Genomic DNA, 19,655 nt, shown 5'->3' with positions numbered 1-19,655 from the left:
TGTAGGAAATCCTTGATTGCTCATTGTCTTCCAAGGACCTTCCATCATCTTGTGCAATGCCTAAATGAGGCCACTTAGTTCAGAGCTTGCAGAGAAAGTGGCTATGATGGCAGCTTCATTGTTAATCAATTATTTGTGAAGGCCAGGAGGCAAAGAAAGGCCCTCGCCAGTGCTTTTGAACAAGGAATGCCAATACTTACCGAACCTAACTTGCCCCATACGAATCAAGAAGTTAATTTCTCTTCTGCTCCTGAATAACTTTGCTCTACAGTTTTACCATGTTTCCCAGCTTGATGTCACCAGCAAATTTCAAACAAAAATACTCCCAGCTGTCCTTCCAACTAGCTAACGACTGAAAATATGGAACAATTTGGTTGCCCAAGACTGTGGGCTCATCAACATACTTCCACTTGTCCCACTGCTTTCCCATGAGAAAATCTGATTTTTACAGCCGAATCGAAACCAACATCAATGGGGTTTTAGAGTGGATTGACGTTCGTACCGATTCAGCACTAAAGAGTGGGCTTTCTTGGAGAAAATGGACCCATGTCTAGAAAGCAAAGAACAAGCAGGGAACTTTTCAGACCCCTGCTTTCTAGGCATGAGGCAAGCAGAAGTGCGGACGAGCCCTGTGCAAAGTCACTCCACTGCTTGTCAAACTGAAAGCCTACTCCACCTTTCCTCTTGCCCCCAACTCCATTAGTGCTATGCCTTACTACAAATTAAGGTGCCAGCAGGAGCCAGATAGATTACCCTAGGAGCTCAGAAACAGGGCGTTATAGCTATGACCTTCCCCACCCTTTGTGCATCCATATTGAGAAGCCAAACCATCTTCACAGGTTTAATTTCACTCCTGAAAAACACTTTTGAGTTCGGTCACTGTGTGAATGTATTTGGCTGTAAACCTCAGAGGAAGTAGCAATTCAGCAAGGAAATATTTCTTATACAGCTTCATCATATCAAATGTATTAAAATCCAAACATTTTAAATAATCCATCTACATTTTGTTCAGCATACCAGTTGCCCTCTTAAAAAGTATTTAAGTATAGCCTTACTTTTAGCAAACAGTCTTGGCCCCTATTTGCTGCTTTCTTTGCCACCTTTAAACTACTCTCTTTTGTTATTAAACTATGCAGCATGGGGAAATCTCTACCTTTCCTGGGAATTCCTTTATTCTTTGGAGCCCAGGTGCAATATTAGTGGCTTTAAAAGCTGTCCTCCTCAGCTTCATCTCCAAAGTGGGAAATGGCTCGTTGTTTTACATTTCTAATCCAATGGCTGGTTCTCATCACCCCTTATCCTCACTTTGATCTTTCCTGACTTCACCATTTTCAGTCTCTATATAGCATTACCTCCCCCCTTGGCAGTTAAGCATGCTACCGATCTCCTTGCACCTGATGAGTGTTAAAAGTCTCTAGAAAATAAGAGTTTTGATTTTTGCGTGGGAATGAGCCAGTTGTACATGTGGCAAAAAACTGAGCAGAATGAGGCTCAATTCAAATTTAACTATGGCGCGTAAGATTTCTTACCCAAGTGTATGGATCAAACATAAAGCTTCACAAATAATACAGTGGTACCTTGGGTTAAGAACTTAATTCGTTCCGGAGGTCTGTTCTTAACCTGAAACTGTTCTTAACCTGAAGCACCACTTTAGCTAATGGGGCCTCCTGCTGCCGCCCAATTTCTGTTCTCAACCTGAAGCGAAGTTCTTAACCCGAGGTACTATTTCTGGGTTAGTGGACTCTGTAACCTGAAGCATCTGTAACCTGAGGTACCACTGTATTCTGAAGCCCACAAATCCCAGTTAGCTTAGGTGTTTCTTTGTCTTCCCCAGCCCCTGCCTCACAGGAAACATTTGCAGCATGAACCATACTACAAAAGGTGCAATATTCAAGTGTTTGAATAGGTGTAGCGTACAGGCCATGGTGAAAAATGGGCTGTGCTTACTGAACATCTCCTAACCTTTTGACATTAGACTACCTACAAGTTGAACATGCAGATTTTCATCCTCTTCTTCACATCCAAAAGGAAAAGTCCTATTGTTCTTTTCACCAAGAGAAAATTCTGAGAACTCTGCAACAATCACAGTCCAATACACACTACTGAAGGGAGGCAGAAGCCCTGACAGCATGATTTGTAAGCTATTTCTAAAAAGCATACATGTCCTGCTCACAAGCTGAGAAATATCTCCGTGGTCAGACTTTTTAAATGAGAGAGCACTTTTCTCAAACTGCTGAAGGAGTCTGCCCCACACCCCTTTCTATTGTTGGTATCATATTGCCCAGCAGGTATGTCTTGGTAGATCATCCGTAGCAGTGACCAGAGGAGGAATGACCACTAGGAGGAGGTGCAGAGAAGAAGCGCCATGGTGCATCTGCAGTGGCACAACAGGATGCCTTCATTTGCCCCAGCTGCAACAAAACATGTCTTTCCCATATCTGTTTCTACAGCCACAGCAGGACAGGCGCTGTAACCTTCCAACCGTTTGACTTCATCCCCAAAGGGACACTCCTCCATTGTCTCCTGAGACAGATGCCAACCAATGGGTAAGTCATCAACATTTGTAGCAACCATTGCCCCTCCTAGAGCTCAAAGGATGGGTTTTCTGATGCAGGAGCTTTGGGGCATTCTGAAACCTGCCTCAAGCCAGAACAAGCCGAGGGAGCGCGTGGTCTCTGAACCAGCTCTCCAAGGCTTCACCACTTTCAGAATCAGGATGACTGTAGGAACTTTCATTGAATTTGCTCTGAACTTCAGAGGCACGTGAAAGCAGAAAGATCATTTTCAGGTAAGAGATTACCCTGCCTCATTTGCCAAAAGACAATATATATTAACATGTTTCTTTCCCATTTTCAGATGAGGGTCAGCGATAGTCAAGACCTCCTACCCTTAGAGTAACTTAAGTGGGACTCATTAAATATAATAAAGCATTCACACGACTTTCCCTGAACATCTAGGGGAATTGTTGTACACTCTTACCCTCTTGTAAAGGAGGCTAGTAATACCCTATTACTTTGAGGAGAGACAGAAGCACACGCCAACAACAAACATTTGGCAGCCTAAGGTCAGAATAGAGAAGTCCTGGCTTAGTGAAGATCTTTGAGGACTGACAGACTGATATACTCATAAATGCAATGACATTTGGAAGTAAAGTGAGAACACAAAGGCAATGTTAACTGAATAAACTGATGCATTTGGTCTGGTAGGGTGGGTCATCTAGGGTGGTGAATTCAAGGTAGGAGGGTTCCTAGGCTACTAGTCAGGATGGCTATATGGAACCTCTACACTGAGAGGCTGTATATTACTAAATGCTGCGAACTAACAGAAGGTTATTGCCTTCACACTCTTGCTCATGGATTTTACAGAGATGTCAAGTTGGCTGCTGAATGAAACAAGGATGGTGGGCTGGATAAAACTTTCGTCTGACTCAACAGGCCTATTATAGGAACTTGAAAAATTGAAACCAGTGCTGCAAAAGGGTAAAAACAGTCCAGATTGGAAAGCAGACTTAAAAAGGCCATAAAACCAGGCCGATGCATAATGAATGCAGAAATACTGCAAATCTATATACATTATGCACATTCAGTAACAAAAGAGGGGACTAAAATGTTTGTTTCACCTTCATGATTTATTGGCCTGGGAAGACCGGAAAGTGTGGGAACAAACACCTCCTCAACCAACCCTATAAAGTCACGTTGCTTTAAATTTTCTTTGACGGTTTAATATCACAACTTTTCTGCTACCACTTTCTGTTCAGAAGTCTGTGGTAATCGAGTTGACTAAGTCTGACCTTCGTATTGTAGCTCTGGCTGGTATTTGAGGCTGACCAAGTGAGAAACTTTGTTGTTCCAGGGATCAATAATCTGCTTTAGTTGTTCTTTGCAAATCACTACACTTTCTTACCTTGCGGCCACACAATTGAGAGAACACTTTGCTTCCGAAATCTGAAACTGCAATCCAGAAAGCTATATAAATGAATGGGGGAGACCAAGGAAACCCAGCCAGAGATTTCTGTGAAATGTCAACTATGATTGCATGAGCTGTTGAAGAGGAAAGATGTTTTTCAATTCAATTTTACAGCGGAAGCAGAAGTGGGTTGCCTGCCTCTTCAACATGTAGTGAAAACTTGAGAAACTTGTCAGCATTTTCCACTTCTTCACAAAGGAGTTAGAGGGTCAAGTTGAAATGCAGCTCAGGAGAACACTTGTGGGTCCTGTAAACAGTTTTATAAAAACACTAGACCCACCCCTGGACTTAATGAGAGTCCCCCACCCCGATATTATAGGAGGTGCATTATTTGCAGAGGAAGCCAGTGATGTGCTTCAGGACAAAGATGCTTGATCAACGACATCTCCAAGTACCGGAGTACAACAGAAGGGACACAAAACAGTCAAGGCAGAACACTACAAGATTTTTATCTTTTAGAAAATCCCAACCCCTGCATCTAGTAAGACTGGACACTATAGTTACAACACTCCTAGAACTGTAGAAGAATGGAAACACAATAGATAATGGGAACGGGGGGGGGGGGGAGGGAGAGACACCACCATGGCCAGTTTCAGCCACTCACAGAAAAGCCAGCAAGGATCAAGATGCCCTGCTAACAGAACAAACTCCAACATGAAGGTAGCACATGAAATGTTTTGTTTTTACCTATTTAAAACACAGGCAGCAGGTGGAGCAAGGATGTGGGGAGTAACTGCTAATTTCCTTGTACTACAAGGAAGGAATGAAGTTAAAAACCCAAGCCTGCAGGCAGGTTTTTTTGTATGTGTGTGTGAGCCTCTCTCTTTTTTCTGTGCTGCTGGTAACCGTGGTAAGTATAAAAACCAAAGAAAAATAATCTTTCTCTTTTTTTGTAGAACAAGTCAGTAGTCCGAGACATAGAAAAAAGTAAAAACCAGTCCTTTTTTAAAAATTGGTTTACTAAAACAATTGCCACCTGCTTCCCAAGTCGCCTCTCTTCCAGGAAAGCGGGGGGGGGGGGAGAGATTGAGCCAGATTTGTAGCCAAGTGTTGGGCTTTAATCCATAGAAACCTAAAGGCGAGGAAGCAGGGCTGCAATCTGCAGACTGCATTTTTAGAACTGTGAAACTACCGTTTGGTGATGCTGGGAATACTTGTGAGCTGGCGTTTTTCACAGAAGCGTGTCAGTGTGGAATCGTGAGGAAGCTGGGCTACTCTCGGCCCCCATCTCCAACCCCATGCACTCGTGATACCTGCCATACCAGCTGCACCTTGCTTCAGACAACTTAGTGACAGGGTGTCAAGCAAAGCCTGAGACAAGGGGAAATGGCCTCCAGTGCAGAGAGGAGTGCTTTGCCAAGGAAACATACCCTCAGCTACATGTTAATTTATACGGTGAGCTTTCCCCAACAAGGGGAGGGACCACCAAAGGAAGGAGGGCAAACACAAAATCAACGTCTGTTTCCAAGACCTATAGTTCCTTTGCCTTCTAACAACAAAACCAGGAGCTAATTTGTTTTTGTTTTTTTCCACCCACCCATCTCCCCCTGTGTGGTGCTCGACGCAAGTTCCTTGTCCACATAACATGGCCTAGGCACCTCTGCCCAATCAGCCCACCATTCAAGAGGCAAACTTGTGGGTTGCAGGCTTCTCAACAATGACCCCCATTTGAACTGTTGAGGCAAAGCAGCTTAATCCGTTGGCCTCGTATCTGCTCAGCCTGAAGGTGCTATCTATGCTTAGCCTCTTTTTTTCTTAAAGGAAACATGGGAGTAAATACACTGGCTGGGACTTCCAACAGGGTGGTATCTGCATAGCTGGGTCAGTACCCCTGTGCCCATGACATCCCTTTTGCGTAAAGGAAGCCAGCTATACGGGGCCAGCTCCGCTATAGGGCCGTACGTCCGCAGAAGTGGAGCATTTCCAAGTGGCTACATTAGCTTCACGCCGCCATCTTAGTGTTCCATTTCCCTTAAGTCCCAGGAAGACCAAGCGGCTGCTAACTCGTCTCCTTGAGGTCCTCCAAAGGTAGTTTGTAGCTCAGCAGGAAATGAGGAGGTGGTGCGTGTGTCGGACTGCCTGCCCCCTGCATCTGTTTCTTTGCACAGTTTATACAGATATAATCTTCACTCTCAGCCATTTCTGGCGAGACACCAACGCAAACTTGATGAAACCACTCATCACAGCCGCCATCACACTGCACCCAGTCTACCTGTAAGATACAACAGACACGTGTTAGTGACATCGCAACGGAAGAGAAACTCACAAAAGGCGACAGAATTCTCCAGCTTAGCATTACAGAAGCTGAGAAACTGGAGTACAAACCTATTCAGGTGTCATTAAAGAAGCAAGGGTTAATACATTCATTCTTTACCACCAAACCGGGCATCTTCGGAGGAGAGAACTGCATCTGGCCCCAGACCTTCAGCCTGTCCATCAGGAGCAGCATTAAGGATGCCAGAAACCAGCAGCAGATGCTACAGCACCTCATCAGTTGTTCCCAGGTAACTTCTGCTCAAGGGGACAGACTGAGGGGTGCAGAATACTTGGCTGGGAATTCACCAGGGAGGACGACTCCCTGGGTAATGCAACAGAAATGGGCAGGGAAAGTCTGAGAAGGAAAAGCCCCATTCTGTAGGATTTACCTGGAGACTTCATTTTTGAAACCAACATATCGCAGGCGCCTCCCATGGTTCAGATGTTGCAAGCATGTTTTAATTCTCATTCAAGTAACAAAGCAGGGTTTTCACAGCCCGCACCCAGAAGACTCAGAGATTCATACAGCATCCTAGCTTATATACAGTGTGAGCATACATTACCTGCATAAACTTCCATAACACAGAGGGGACTATGATTCCAGTAAGTGGGCAATTAGGCTCTTGCATTTCACCAAGATACATGGCACTTTGCATAAAAAATAACCATGTGAAATGACATGAGCACAATCCCAGTTCTTGCAGTTAAGATCACAAAGGCCAGGGACATACACAGTGGGAATTAGCTGCTGCTGCTATACATTTAAGGCTCACTTTCTAGATAATTACAATGTCCATTTGTTCAATATATTCCATTTCCTCCTCAAGAACATACGCACGAACACACACACACACATACACAAAATATTTCCAGTATTAAGGTGTTCCTGACCAGAAACTGGCCCTTCCTGAAATCTGTGGTTTCAATGTCATGTACAGGCAAAATTGGAAGTAAAAAAGTAAAGGGAGAGTCCACAGCTTTATGGCATAATATATGCATATATGAAGACATTCATGTTCAAGCCTGCAGCAAATCCAGACCTGGATAGCTGCTGCCCGTCTAAGTAGTTGGGCCAAAGGTATCAGGCAGCTTCATATATTCAACTCTAACATAGGTATCAAGTTGAAACAGACCATCATGCCCTAAATTAGTAGTTGGCTTGATTTTCAAGTAGTATCAGATTTTGTCCCCTAAATTAAGTGCACTCGACTTTAAAAGAATTTAAAATTTATTGACTATCTCAAAGTAGCCACAAACCCAATTCAATCATATTATTGTAAACCTCCTTAATTCAAGTCTATTCTAAACACAGTTTGCTTCCCCTTTTTGCTGTTCTGAGCCAAGCCTACTTTTTTATTTCTAGCAATGCTTTAGTCACTGATCAAATAATTCCTGCTTGTGTTTTTTTGCCCATATGTGGCAGAGGGCTAATGGCCACCATGCAGTGGCAGGAGCAAATAAAAGAGGAAGCACAAGTGGGATGGAAGTGCTAAAATTATCAGTTAAACCAAAGGCAAGCATGCTGCCATCAAAAAGCTTTGGTTCCCGACACTGAGAAGCATTTATTTCAGCAGTCAAAAGGATTTTAACTGAGCGTCTGACCTTAATCCTACCCAAAAAGATGAATGAAGTACAGTAAATTAAGATACTCCAACATTTGAACCCAATTCCCCCTCCTCTTGTCTCCAAGCAGAGCACTTCAAGAGTACTTGAGGAGGTGCTAATTCTGTGTCACTTCCTGCAATTGCTGGGGTCTTTTAGGGGTGCAGGGCTGTTGCCTTCAACCTGTCATGGTTGTTGGAACCGTCAGTGGGCAATTAAACATTTATTATCCATTATTTAATTCTGGATAAGGCCACTGACCTTGTGTGCGTTATGAGACCTGGCTGAGTAAGGCCTGGTTTTGGTCTCGTGCAAGTATCCAAACTGCAGTGGGGAGAGAGAAGTGTCAGTTATTGGTAAAGACAGTTATTGGTACCTTAGCTATGCATTAAGGTATGCGGTTCTTAGTTCATCGAATGCAAAATCTATTTCTGCAGTGCTGGAGGTTGGGCAGACCCATTATACTGGATAATTCAGCATACAAACCAAGGCCGGAGCTGACTTGAACTTCTTGGTCTCTGACAACCATGGGTCTACACCAATACCTGGCTCTGTTCGTGCAACAGGGTAAGTTCTGGGGTCCATGATCTGCCCTAGTCTGAAAGCCTATTAGGCAAGGTGGGTGACACCACTGCCAACTTGGAAGGAAGATCCCTCCCTCAGGTGCCCTCACTGGGGTAGTAGGCCTTTTAGGCTGGTGTGCCACTGGATTCATGATGCAAGCTGGATTCTGCAACTCTGGAGGATAAGCAACAGGGAATGGGTACCTGTCAATGGTCTGGCTGATGTGTACAACAGAAGGTTGACTTTAGCCAGTGTTACTCCCAATAGCCTTTTCATTGGCACTGTCTCCCTAGTTTAGGAAGTTGCTGCACATGAAGGAGAGACCAGTGTTAACTTATTAATGCCAAAACTGACCAATGGACACATCAGCCTTCCCTCTTTGCTGCCAATGTATCTGTAAAGCATCATCCAGTGGACCTGTTCCAAGTGGCAAATTGCACCCCAAAAATAATGTTTTCTAAAATTCCTGCCAACTTGACTTTTGGTCTAAATGGCACAGAGACTGTGATTGTGGCCTTTTGATTGATTCCCATCTACTGTGGGAGAAACAATCTCCTACAGGCCTTGTTACGACTTCCTTTGCAGCCTTTCAAAGTACTAGCCATGAGTCTTGGCACCCCAGTTACAGAACTAATATTCATAGAATTGCTTGGCTATTGTGTTCATTCTTGAGAGAAACCCCAAAGGCCAGTAAGATGGGATTGCTCACCTCCCTGCCTCACCCCCACCAGCCCTTCTTACAGAATCCCATAATGCACACCCACTATGTATGAAAACCACTGGGAGATATCAGGTTTAGGGATGGCATTATGCATTACTCATGTACCAATCGCTATACTTTTTGTCCAATCCAGGTTCTGCAGAGTCTATGCCTGATGTCTGACCACTGAGGATCAACGTTAATTAAAGCCCTATCTAGGTAAGACTAAGGTGACCATGGTTAGCAGGTAGGAAGATGGGGGCTTGAGCTTGGTCCTCAAGCTTGTAGCTTTGCTGGGGGCAGCAAACAACTCCATCTGTTCCAGCAACCTCAGATTCAGATTTAAGGAACCATTCATGTCTTCATAGCTTTGAGGCTGGAATGTCATAAAGTGGCAGAATGGAGTCCACACATTACTGTGCTCCAGCATCTGCATCAACTTTCTTATTACCTGTGTCCTTCTCCCTCTTCAAGACTATGGACTCTCCTTCACTGGAAGTTTTTAAAGCAGAGGTTGGATGGCCATCTGTCATGGGTGCTTAAGATTCCTGCATTGCAGGGAGTTGGACTAGATGACCCTCACAGTCCCATCCAACTCTCTTTCCACAGGACCAACCATTGGGTCTTAGAACAAGTGTGCCATCTTAAGCAAAACAGTGCAAAACATTAGAATAAGAGAAATGTACAGAAACATTATTGGTGGCTACTGTATGCCATGAAACTCTTTCTCCTAGAGTTTGCCAGTGTTTAGCAGCCTCTTGGCACTGAAACGTTTTTTTACTTGTATTTTTTAGGACAAGTGCACAGTGGGCAGGGCAAATATGAGTGGCAATATTAAGTTAATAAAGGAACAAATTAGCAAGGATGTTATACAATATCCTCTGACCTGAACTGGTGTGGATAGTGTGAGCGATCAGTCTAAAAAACAGACAATTTATAGCATCTTCATGGTGTGTTCCCTAGGTCTCTGCAGCTAAATTCTGCAGCAAACCCCTGGCTTTTGCAGCATATGGAAATTTCTGCAGCAGCTTATGCACTTGTGCAGGATTTACATTTTGAGGCGTGTGGCTTTTTTGCAAAAGGAAAGCTTTATTTTTCAACAAAGTACCACACAGCCAACAGCAATCTGCATTGTTCACCTGCACAAGAACCCCCTGCTTCCCCACCCCTGGGTGATTAGGTGCATTACTGCACATAGGCAACAGCTGGCATTGCCAACACACAAGTCAATCCTAGTTATGCGTGTGCACACATGCATAGCAGCTTTGTGGAATGTTCTCTGAACAGAAGCAGCACAAAACTGTGATGGAGTTTGAGTGTTGCTTCCAGGAGATTGCTCTTGCAGAGCTGAAAGTAGAGTCCAAAGTTGCTGCAAGTGGACCTGAAAAAAGGTCTCCAGGGCGGAAGAGATTTAATTTGCTATAATCCGATCAGTTCTAAAAGCTCTGCAGATTTACCTCCAGCAAGAAAAGTGGGGCAGTGCAGCATGTGGCTTCCCTCAACCTGCAGACTCATGGCTCACAGGCTTTATGCAAGAGCTTTTGGAAGATTAACTTTCCTAGACGAGGACCGCACAGCCAGCTTAGAGACTTTCACTTCGATACACACCAAGGCCTGGGAATACAGTTCTCTCTCAAGTCTGGAATTAACTCCTGGGTGTCAGTCAGCAGGTTTTCTAGAGTGCCAGCAGGGAAGGAAAGATGAGGAGATGGGAAAACTTATCAGATGGACGCACTATTTTCAGATTTACCCATTTCTCTACTGCATCTCTTAAACTGCATCTGTCAACAGTCAGAATCCAGTTAGCAAGACTGAATTCTGCTTCAGAACAGCCTAAGTCATACATGCACAAATGGTACACACGCATAAAATTCCTTGTTCATTATTATCAAGCATACATTTGTATGGTTTCTACCCTTTAAATAAAAATAAAATGACAGAATGCTAGACAGCCTGAAATCTGAAGCAGGCTAGCACTGAGCTCTGAAAAGGTTCAGCCAAGGTGACCCACCTTGTCCTTGCAGGGCCTCTGGCAGTTCTGTGCAGCGCATACTGCATTTTCATCATCAGACTCCTCAGCTCCTGACCAGTCATACTTGGAGGGGATATCCAAGATTTTCTTCTCCCTCTTTTTCTCTGTGCACTCTTTCACCAGCTCCACCTTGGCCGCAGCCGCCTTCTCACGCTTCTTCTTCCTCTCCTCCTCCTTGGCCAGTTTTTTGGCCAGTTTGTTCAGCTCCTTCGTCTTATCCATGGTCAGTTTTAGCTTCTTCTTCTTGGGTTTCTCCAACTTCTTCAGCTCTTTAGACTTCTGCTTCATTTCGCCAAAGAACTGCTCTGCTTTCTCCAGCTTGCGCTTCCGCTTCCGCTCAGAAGAGTCTCTTCCCCGCATTTTTAATGGCTTCTCGTCCATGCTGTCATCCTTAAAGAAAAGGTAGTTTGGACAAAAGAAAGATTAGGAAGACGGACATATCACAAAGCAAAGTCAAGGAACTAGGATTGTTTAAATCCTGTAGCGATTCCAGAGAGCGCAACACATACTGCTGTGATGTGTTCATTGTTGGAGTGGAGGCAAAATGAAAACTCTTCATCCGCCCCACAACATTTCAGTCACCAATGGGAGGGCACAAAAGAGTGTATGTAATGCATATCAATAAGCAGAATGTGTGCACATATACGCAGAGAGAGACAGGCTATATGACCCAGAAAGGCAGGTGCTGCAGTTCTAACTTTTCTCAATCTTATACAGAAAATGACCAGTTGGTCCATCTAGCTCATACTGTCTGCACCAGAGCTCAGGAACCAGGAGCCTTTGGATCCAGCCTGCAGCCTGCCTGCCTTCCCTCTACAACAGAAAGGCTTAAATAAAAAGCTCTCACATACACATGACTGAGTTTGTTTTCCCTTGAGCCAAACTGCCTAGTAAGGAGGAGATTTTTGATGAGGTAGGGAAAGAGATGAAAAAGTGATGGGGGGATGAGGCTTTCCCTGCAGGACTGCAACCCTCAACATAGTAAAGATTCCCCACCCCTCCTCTAACTTAACTAGGCAGGGAAGAGAAGGTAGTTGCTGTTCTAGCCAATTTTGTTTTGTCTCCTAGACCCAGAGCCACAGGCAGTCCTGCCATCCTCAGTGGATGTGGAGGAAACAGAGGGGAACCCAACAGCATTAAGCATGTCTTGAAAAAGGACTTGGGGGAAGGAAAGAGATGGAAACTCTTCCTTTTGAAGGTAAGTTAAGGGAACTAAATGATTCTCAGTATGGAACATCCATCCTCACCTCCATAATATGTAGAAACCTATCCTCTGATGGTGGATGTGTTGCTTGCAAGATCCGCCAGATGTGCTGGGTCTCATCCAGAGAAACCTCTAGGAGATCTCCGATCATCATTAAATCTTCTAGCTGGGATTTGGCTCCAGGAGACAGCTCAAGCACAGGAGGTTCTAAACTGCGAGGTACCAGGGGGCTTTTGCGAGGCTGCTTCCTTGGGGTGTTGGAGCCTTTTAGAGAGAAGCAGAAAATCACACCAGACAAGTCAAAAGAGAATGGTTTAATTTTTCATTAACATAAAAAGGATTAGAACAGACAAGACTTCAAATAAACATTTCAAATGCTGTATTTCTTAGTAGTGAATGGCAATTATTTCCCTTAATTATGGCAGACTGCAAAGTCACTTGAATGATCAAACACAACAGTGGAAGCTAGAATTATAGTTAATTACTCAAGAGCCACAAGGCACTCAAGTGTTACATGTTACTGTGAGGTCAGACAATCCCTTAGATGCCCCATATATATAGGAAATGTTACCTTGGGAGCAGCTTTTGGAAGCTGATGAATATGCATGTTCAGCACAGAAGGAGGGGGCTGTCCACATGTGTGTTACAACTTCTTCAGATTTAATGGGAATTTCTTCATCACAAAACAAGTTGGGCTCCACACTGCTAGAGGATTTTACACTGGCATTGTCCTACGAGCAGAATGTAAGTGGGCATAAGCATAGAGTTATCTATTTCTGTGCCAACATATGTTAAGCTAGTGTGTTATACGAACAGGGTCAAAACAAAAAAAATTCCTTCCAGTAGCACCTTAAAGACCAACTAAGTTAGTTCTTGGTATGAGCTTTCGTGTGCATGCACACTTCTTCAGATACACTGAAACAGAATTTTCCAGACCCTTCTATATAGTGAGAAGGTGGGGAGGGGTAATACTCAGAAGGGTGGCGGGAATGGGTGATTGGCAGATAGCTGTGATGAGCCTCTTAACGACTGCAATAGGTCTTACAGGAAAAAGCAAGGGGTGAGAAGGTGAAAAATGGCTTTGTCATGTATAATGAGATAAGAATCCAATGTCTTTGTTCAGACCAGGTCTCTCCATGGTTTTAAGTTTGGTGATAAGTTGCAATTCAGCAGCTTCTCTTTCCAGTCTATTTCTGAAATTCCTTTGTAGTAAAACAGCTACTTTGAGATCTTGTATAGAATGTCCTGGGAGATTGAAGTGTTCTCCTACTGGTTTCTCTGTCTTGTGATTCCTGATGTCCGATTTATGTCCGTTTATTCTTTGGCATAAGGTCTGGCCTGTTTGTCCAATATAGAGAGCTGAAGGACACTGTTGGCATTTGATGGCACTTGATGTATCTGAAGAAGTGTGCATGCACACGAAAGCTCATACCAAGAACTAACTTAGTTGGTCTTTAAGGTGCTACTGGAAGGAATTTTTTTTGTTTTGACTATGGCAGACCAACACGGCTACCTATCTGTAATACGAACATGGGTTATGGTTTACTTTTTAACCACTGCAACAGATAGACAAGAGGGCCAATACCTCTCTCCAGATTTATGGGGACGGGCAGTGCATTTTTGCTCATTTCCAGTCAGTTAATTCAAATGCAAACTCTGCAGTAAGATTAAAATCCATTACAAGCTTCATGACACATCTTGGATCACCTTGATGTGTCAAGCAACTTTTACAGCTGTGACTGTAAGCTACAGTAAATTGGCTGAAGTTTCATTGAAGAAATAAAACTGACATTAATGGCTCAAAGATTTTTACTGCAGTGCTGACCTTTATGTCATAGCCAAATGCTTCCCTGGTGCCTTCATCTGAATCCGTCTCCTCATCATCATAGTCTATAGTCTGTCGCGGAGATGACGACACACTACTCATTGCCCGGTTAAAGCCAGATTGCTGAAAACTAGTCAAGTGACCCTAAGGGGTGAAAAAGTATTAGGAGGTTATAACTAAGTAAATTTAGAAGAATTCAACAGGAGGTCTCCTTTGCTTTGCTCTATGGTCACAATTCAGATCCAGAAGTGTAATCTCCACATCTAAATAAAATACAGTATACTGTATTTTGGCAGAGAAAGCCAAAACAGCAAAAGGAGTGAAGCAAACAGGAGGCAGGATACCAAAATGTGAATTAGTAACTCTTCAAAGTAAAGCTATAATCCCATCAGTAAAACAATACGGGAAGCACACCTACATTCACCTGTCCTGATTGTCACATTTTACAATCTCTGGCTTTGCAGCCTATAAACCCCCTGCTGGTCAATGAATATACTTTATGTGCTTAAAGAAAACGGATGTGATTTGGCCACTTACCTACATTTGTAACAAACTTGAGTTTATTAGAACTGTGAACCCACCTCTATTCAAACTGAACCTTATCACCTGATTTTGTAAGCCAGGGGGAGGCAACCTAAGGCCCAGGGGCCGGATGCGGCCCAATCGCCTTCTCAATCCAGCCCGCGGACAGTCCAGGAACGTGTTTTTACATGAGTAGAATGTGTCCTTTTATTTAAAATGCATCTTATTTGTGGGGCATAAGAATTCGTTCATTTTTTATTTATTTTTCAAAATATAGTCCGGCCCACCACATGGTCTGAGGGACGGTGGACCGGCCCACGGCTGAAGAAGGTTGCAGACCCCTGCTGTAAGCCTTGTGACTTTATTTTTGTAACACAAAAGAAAATATGATCAGCTGGAATTCCAGAGTAACTGGCCATTGTCTGAATGGTGCACTGCAGCTATAAAAACTGAATATACATTTTTATAAAGTTCTGTGCCTTATTGTTTTTGTGTTATTTATGGAGGTCCTTATTGTGTATATCATTATAACCTTCACTTGTAAGCCTGTAAGCCTTACAAGACACCTAAGATTTTTTTAAAAAAAATACCAGAAGCTTTTTGTCGCAGGAGATGGACTGCATTCAGATCAAACTAAGCGACAGTTCTTAATATGCAACAACTTTTCAAGTGTTCCCAGAAAGAAGCACTACATACACCAGAGAAACAAACTACATGCTGTGTATTGCTTAGGCCCCGCCTCACCCCTACCTGTAGGTCAGGGTTGGCTGCGGCTTTCTGTAGCTCTGCGCTGATAATTTTCTCTGTCTTCTCCCGGGCAGCCTGTTCCACCATACGTTGGCTCAACACAGAGAGCTTGGCCAATGCAGAGGACAGTTCATCTGTAGCCAGAGCTTGCCGCGCTCGGTCCTGCCAGCTCATAGCCCGCTCTGTCAAGCACTGGAGTGCCTCCCCCTCCGGCAGTCTGACCGGCAGCTTTTGCAAGGACACAAGCAGAGATAAGATGGTCTCAAGGCGGGGTCTTCGCGAACGCATGCAGAGTGGGCATAGGAACTTGACTTCTTTGGCAGGCCAGCTGGAGCCTTTCTTTTGGGAGCTGGTTTTGGGGAGGGGCACACAGGTGCTGTGAAACCAGTCTTTGCAGAGTTCACACTGGAGCATGAACCCACTGGCTGTTTTGCGACAGATGCAGAACTTGATCTCCTCAATGCGGTCCACCATCATCATTTTTGCCAGGTTGGCTTCCCTGAGGGCATGCATGGCTTCAATCTCCTTCTGCTCACGGTCCTTGAAGACTGCCACCTATTGGACAGGGAGAAGAACAGGTGAAAACCCTTCACTCAGCTCAGCTGCTAGACCCCATTTTCTTCCTTTAAGTGGGGAGCTGAGGAGGCAAAGAGGCCACAGCATCAAACTATGAATCAAAAGATCCCTTGTTTGAATCTCACCTCTGCCATGAACTAACTAGCTGGCCTTAGGCAAACTTTTCTCTCCATCTCTGGCACATTATTACTGAACTCAAAAACTCATGTGAAGCACTATACATCATTTTTAAATGTGCAGAAGAACCTTCATCTTAATTTCCACAGAATTTCCTATGAACTTACATTTACAGATTAGTCCAGTATTCAAAAGCAGTTCACATCTCTCTACATAATGAGAGTTTACAGCATAATTATATCATTATCTTTATATGCAAATACATTTTATCATTCTTCCGAAATGCTTTCCATTTTTCACATAACTTTTAAAATTATGGTTGAAAGCTTTCCATCTCAACACTGAAGAGACTTCCACTGAGCAAACAAGAACTATGTAGCATAGCTATTCTGTTTTATTTAATTTCAAAAAAATACAAACAACTACCTCTTTACCCGCCACCTAAAACTATATAGCAATGAGGCACGTTGCACCCTGGTTGGTAAGGCATTCCATTGGGTGCCCTGGCCCTGGAAGAGCTGGGCCTCAGGTCATGATCACAGCATGTGGAGAGGAGGGTACAGATTGGCCAAAATACCTGCCACAGGTAACAACACTCACAAGCATTTATTGTTCCATGAAGTTAGTATGCAAGGGCCCCCCATAGAAGAAATCAAACCCAGTGCAGTGCTGTTATAGTTCCTTACCACAGTTGCAGTGTCTCTGGTCTCTTCTAGTCCATCTTCTAGCTCACTCAAGGACTCCAGGTCCAGCTCCTTCTCTTTCTCCTTCTCTATCAGCTCCTTGACTCTTTTTCGCCTGTTCTTACTGCTTCCATAAACACCAATGTCAGTTCGAGGGCTCAGAACCTGCAACCAAAAAGCAGACCAGTTATAAGACCACTCAGATTGAATGCTGCACAGAAACATTTCAGACAAATTTCATTCGAAATCAGATTTAACTCATTATTCTCCATTGGGACAAAGCAGGGGGGGATCAATTTCAGGCAAAGCAGACCCATTTTCCTAAAGAGAACACCTTTACATGGTACTGAAGATCATGTACTTTCACCTAAGTCATGTGCAGATTTAATGCTTCTCAATCAGTTATGCATTAAGACATTGGGAGGTGTTATGGATATACCAGCGCCAAGCAAGATAGAGAAGCTGTTTAGGGAAGCTTTAAATGTTTAGTAGACTATTGTATTTTAATATTCAGTTGGAAGCTGCCCAGAGTGGCTGGGGAAACCCAGCCAGATGGGCAGGGTATAAATAATAAATTATTATTATTATAAAGTAAGTCCTAGCTACCACATAGTCATTGCCTAAACCAGTGTTTCCCAACCTTTGGTCTCTAGCTGTTTTTGGACTACACTTCCCATCATCCCTAACCACTGGTCTTGCTCACTACGTATGATGGGAGTTGTAGTCCAAAAACAGCTGGAGACCCAAGGTTGGGAAACACTGGCCTAAACAGCCATCACCCAAAACTAACCCCTTCTCTGTGTCAGTGCATTTTTAACCATTTGAAGGCAATGCTAAGGCCATTTCTACAGGCCCCAATACAGGATTGCCCACAACTTACCTGTAAGAGTGTGTAGCTCGAGTTCTTCTTAAGGAACGTTCTCCCTGTTCGCTCCCTCCAGGCACGGGCTGCTGCTACCTGTGAGTCGACTTGCGGCAATGCCTCAAGGCGGACGGGTATCATGCGGCCTTTTGCAGACAGATTCTCTAGCTGTTCTAAATATGCATAGTTGCTCCCATTCTAAGGGGTAAAGAATAATTCTCAGCTAAACATTCCCACCGCCACAGTAAACTGAACTTATGCCAACCTATGCAGCCACAAGTGGATTTCAACACTGTTCAATTATATTAGGATAAAATGGGTAAGTGCAATAAAATCACATATGAGCATTAACACAGCGTGACACAATAAGAGAATAAAATTACAACAGTAAAATAAAAGCAATTCACACTAATATCCCTGAGAAAATAAAAGGGTCCATGTCTGCTGCCAAAAATACATTGAGCGATGCCTTTTAGGAGAAATATTTACCCACCTAACCTGGCAATACTAACCACCATGGCAGTGTTTCGTACAGTGGTCTGTCCCATTACTTGCCACCTGATTTTTTTAAAATGAGAGGCCAGGGATTGAACCTGGGACTTTCTCCATCCAATACAGGTGCTGTGTTGCTACGCTATGGGCCCTACCCATAAAGCAAGGAGAAAGCCCTAGCCAATCTTCCTTGGGATAAGTGTCCCAAGGCTGGGGTGCCAAAATTGAAAAGGCTCTTTCCTGCCAGACCTCAGAGGGCAGAAGCATTTGGATAAGGGCTTCTAAGGATGACCTTAGTGTATTGGCAGGTTCATATGGAAGGAAGTGATCCCAAGCAGCCTATTACTCTACCAGCTCTCACCCATAAAACACACACATTTAATAATTTCCTACACATTTCAATCGTTTCCATAATTTACTCCAAAAGCAAATTTTATAATTTGTACGTACATAATTCCAGAACACCTATCTGTAAATAACAAATGACTTCACTCTGCTTGTGAGGAACAAGTGAGCATGTATATAAAATTGGAAACCTCTATAAAAGGACCTGTTCAATTTTTGTTCAAGAAAATGCAGCTATAAAGCTAAGGCTGAGACATAAGGGGCAGGGTGGATGATGCCACATATTTATCAATACAAATACAGCTCATTTAATTGGAGAAGGCTTCAGTATTCAAGCTGCTCCAACTGAGCAGTTGTCACCAGCAGTAACTATCCACCCTTACATTCTGAAGCCAGTTCAGAGAACTAAAAATGTCAGCTTTCATTCACAAATAAACACAATCACAGCCAAGGAACAGAATCCCTACCATTCTTTGCTTAAAGAAATTTTACAGTTTTATTCTATTTTTGCTGTGTATTGCTTGCCGCCTTCAGCATCTCTATCGAAATGGAAAGGCAGGACATAAATACAGTAAGTAAATATTAAGAAGACACTGCAATGCATTGCCAGGATGCATCCGGATTAAAAAGCATGGAAATGAATGGGACAATCAATGAATATCAGATTTCAAAATGAAAAAACAATGCTGTCTTTTCAAGGAAGGAAGCAAATGCCTGTTGGAAAGGATTCAAGGATATATATACCAGCTGCATTGCGTGCTGTGAACCATACCTGAATAGCCTCCACTTTGGATGTCCAGTCTCGCGCTCGCTGCAGGGCTTCTCTTAGTGCCAGCACATTGGGCAAGTAAGCAGGGATGTTCTTTGCTTCATTGACAATGCTCTCCAGAGCTGCTATGCTTTGCCGAGGCCTGGGGGTGCAGGGGGGCACAACCTGATTAGCATACGGTCTTGCTTTCTTACCTGAAGGAGTGTCTCCACCCCCATCGTTCTGCCCAGACACTGAGGTCCAGTGTCGAGGTCCTTCTGGCAGTTCCCTTGCTGCGAGAAGCCAAGTTACAGGCAACCAGGCAGAGTTGCACCCGCCCTGTGGAATGCCCTCCCACCAGATGTCAAAGAGAAAAACAACTATCAGACTTTTAGAAAACATCTGACGGCAGCC

The 19,655-nt window shown here is 43.7% G+C and overlaps 1 protein-coding gene across 12 annotated transcripts in view; it reads right to left on the bottom strand.

Moving 5' to 3' along the window:
- Window positions 1-4,398: 4,398 nt before the first annotated feature.
- Window positions 4,399-19,655, bottom strand: part of KDM5A (lysine demethylase 5A) — a 44,789-nt gene continuing 29,532 nt past the window's right edge. For 4 of the 12 annotated variants that reach the window (XM_083699604.1, XM_083699600.1, XM_083699601.1 and 1 more), the window contains 10 exons: window positions 19,266-19,404; window positions 17,675-17,854; window positions 16,798-16,959; window positions 15,422-15,973; window positions 14,150-14,293; window positions 12,896-13,055; window positions 12,368-12,588; window positions 11,100-11,510; window positions 8,086-8,148; window positions 4,399-6,178 (listed from right to left, as the gene is read on the bottom strand). In XM_083699604.1, the coding sequence (XP_083555730.1) occupies window positions 5,966-6,178; window positions 8,086-8,148; window positions 11,100-11,510; window positions 12,368-12,588; window positions 12,896-13,055; window positions 14,150-14,293; window positions 15,422-15,973; window positions 16,798-16,959; window positions 17,675-17,854; window positions 19,266-19,404 (2,245 nt within the window). In that variant the 3' untranslated portion in view covers window positions 4,399-5,965. Of the gene's footprint in view, window positions 6,179-8,085; window positions 8,149-10,545; window positions 10,764-11,099; window positions 11,511-12,367; window positions 12,589-12,895; window positions 13,056-14,149; window positions 14,294-15,421; window positions 15,974-16,797; window positions 16,960-17,674; window positions 17,855-19,265; window positions 19,405-19,655 lie in introns of all 12 variants that reach the window. The other 8 variants (XM_083699606.1, XM_083699602.1, XM_083699603.1 and 5 more) reach the window with 3 other exon arrangements.

The sequence above is a fragment of the Podarcis gaigeae genome (assembly GCF_964106915.1).
Source record: "Podarcis gaigeae genome assembly, chromosome: 10".
Classification (NCBI taxonomy): Eukaryota; Metazoa; Chordata; class Lepidosauria; order Squamata; family Lacertidae; genus Podarcis; species Podarcis gaigeae.
This window is presented reverse-complemented; position numbering and strand designations above follow the sequence as displayed.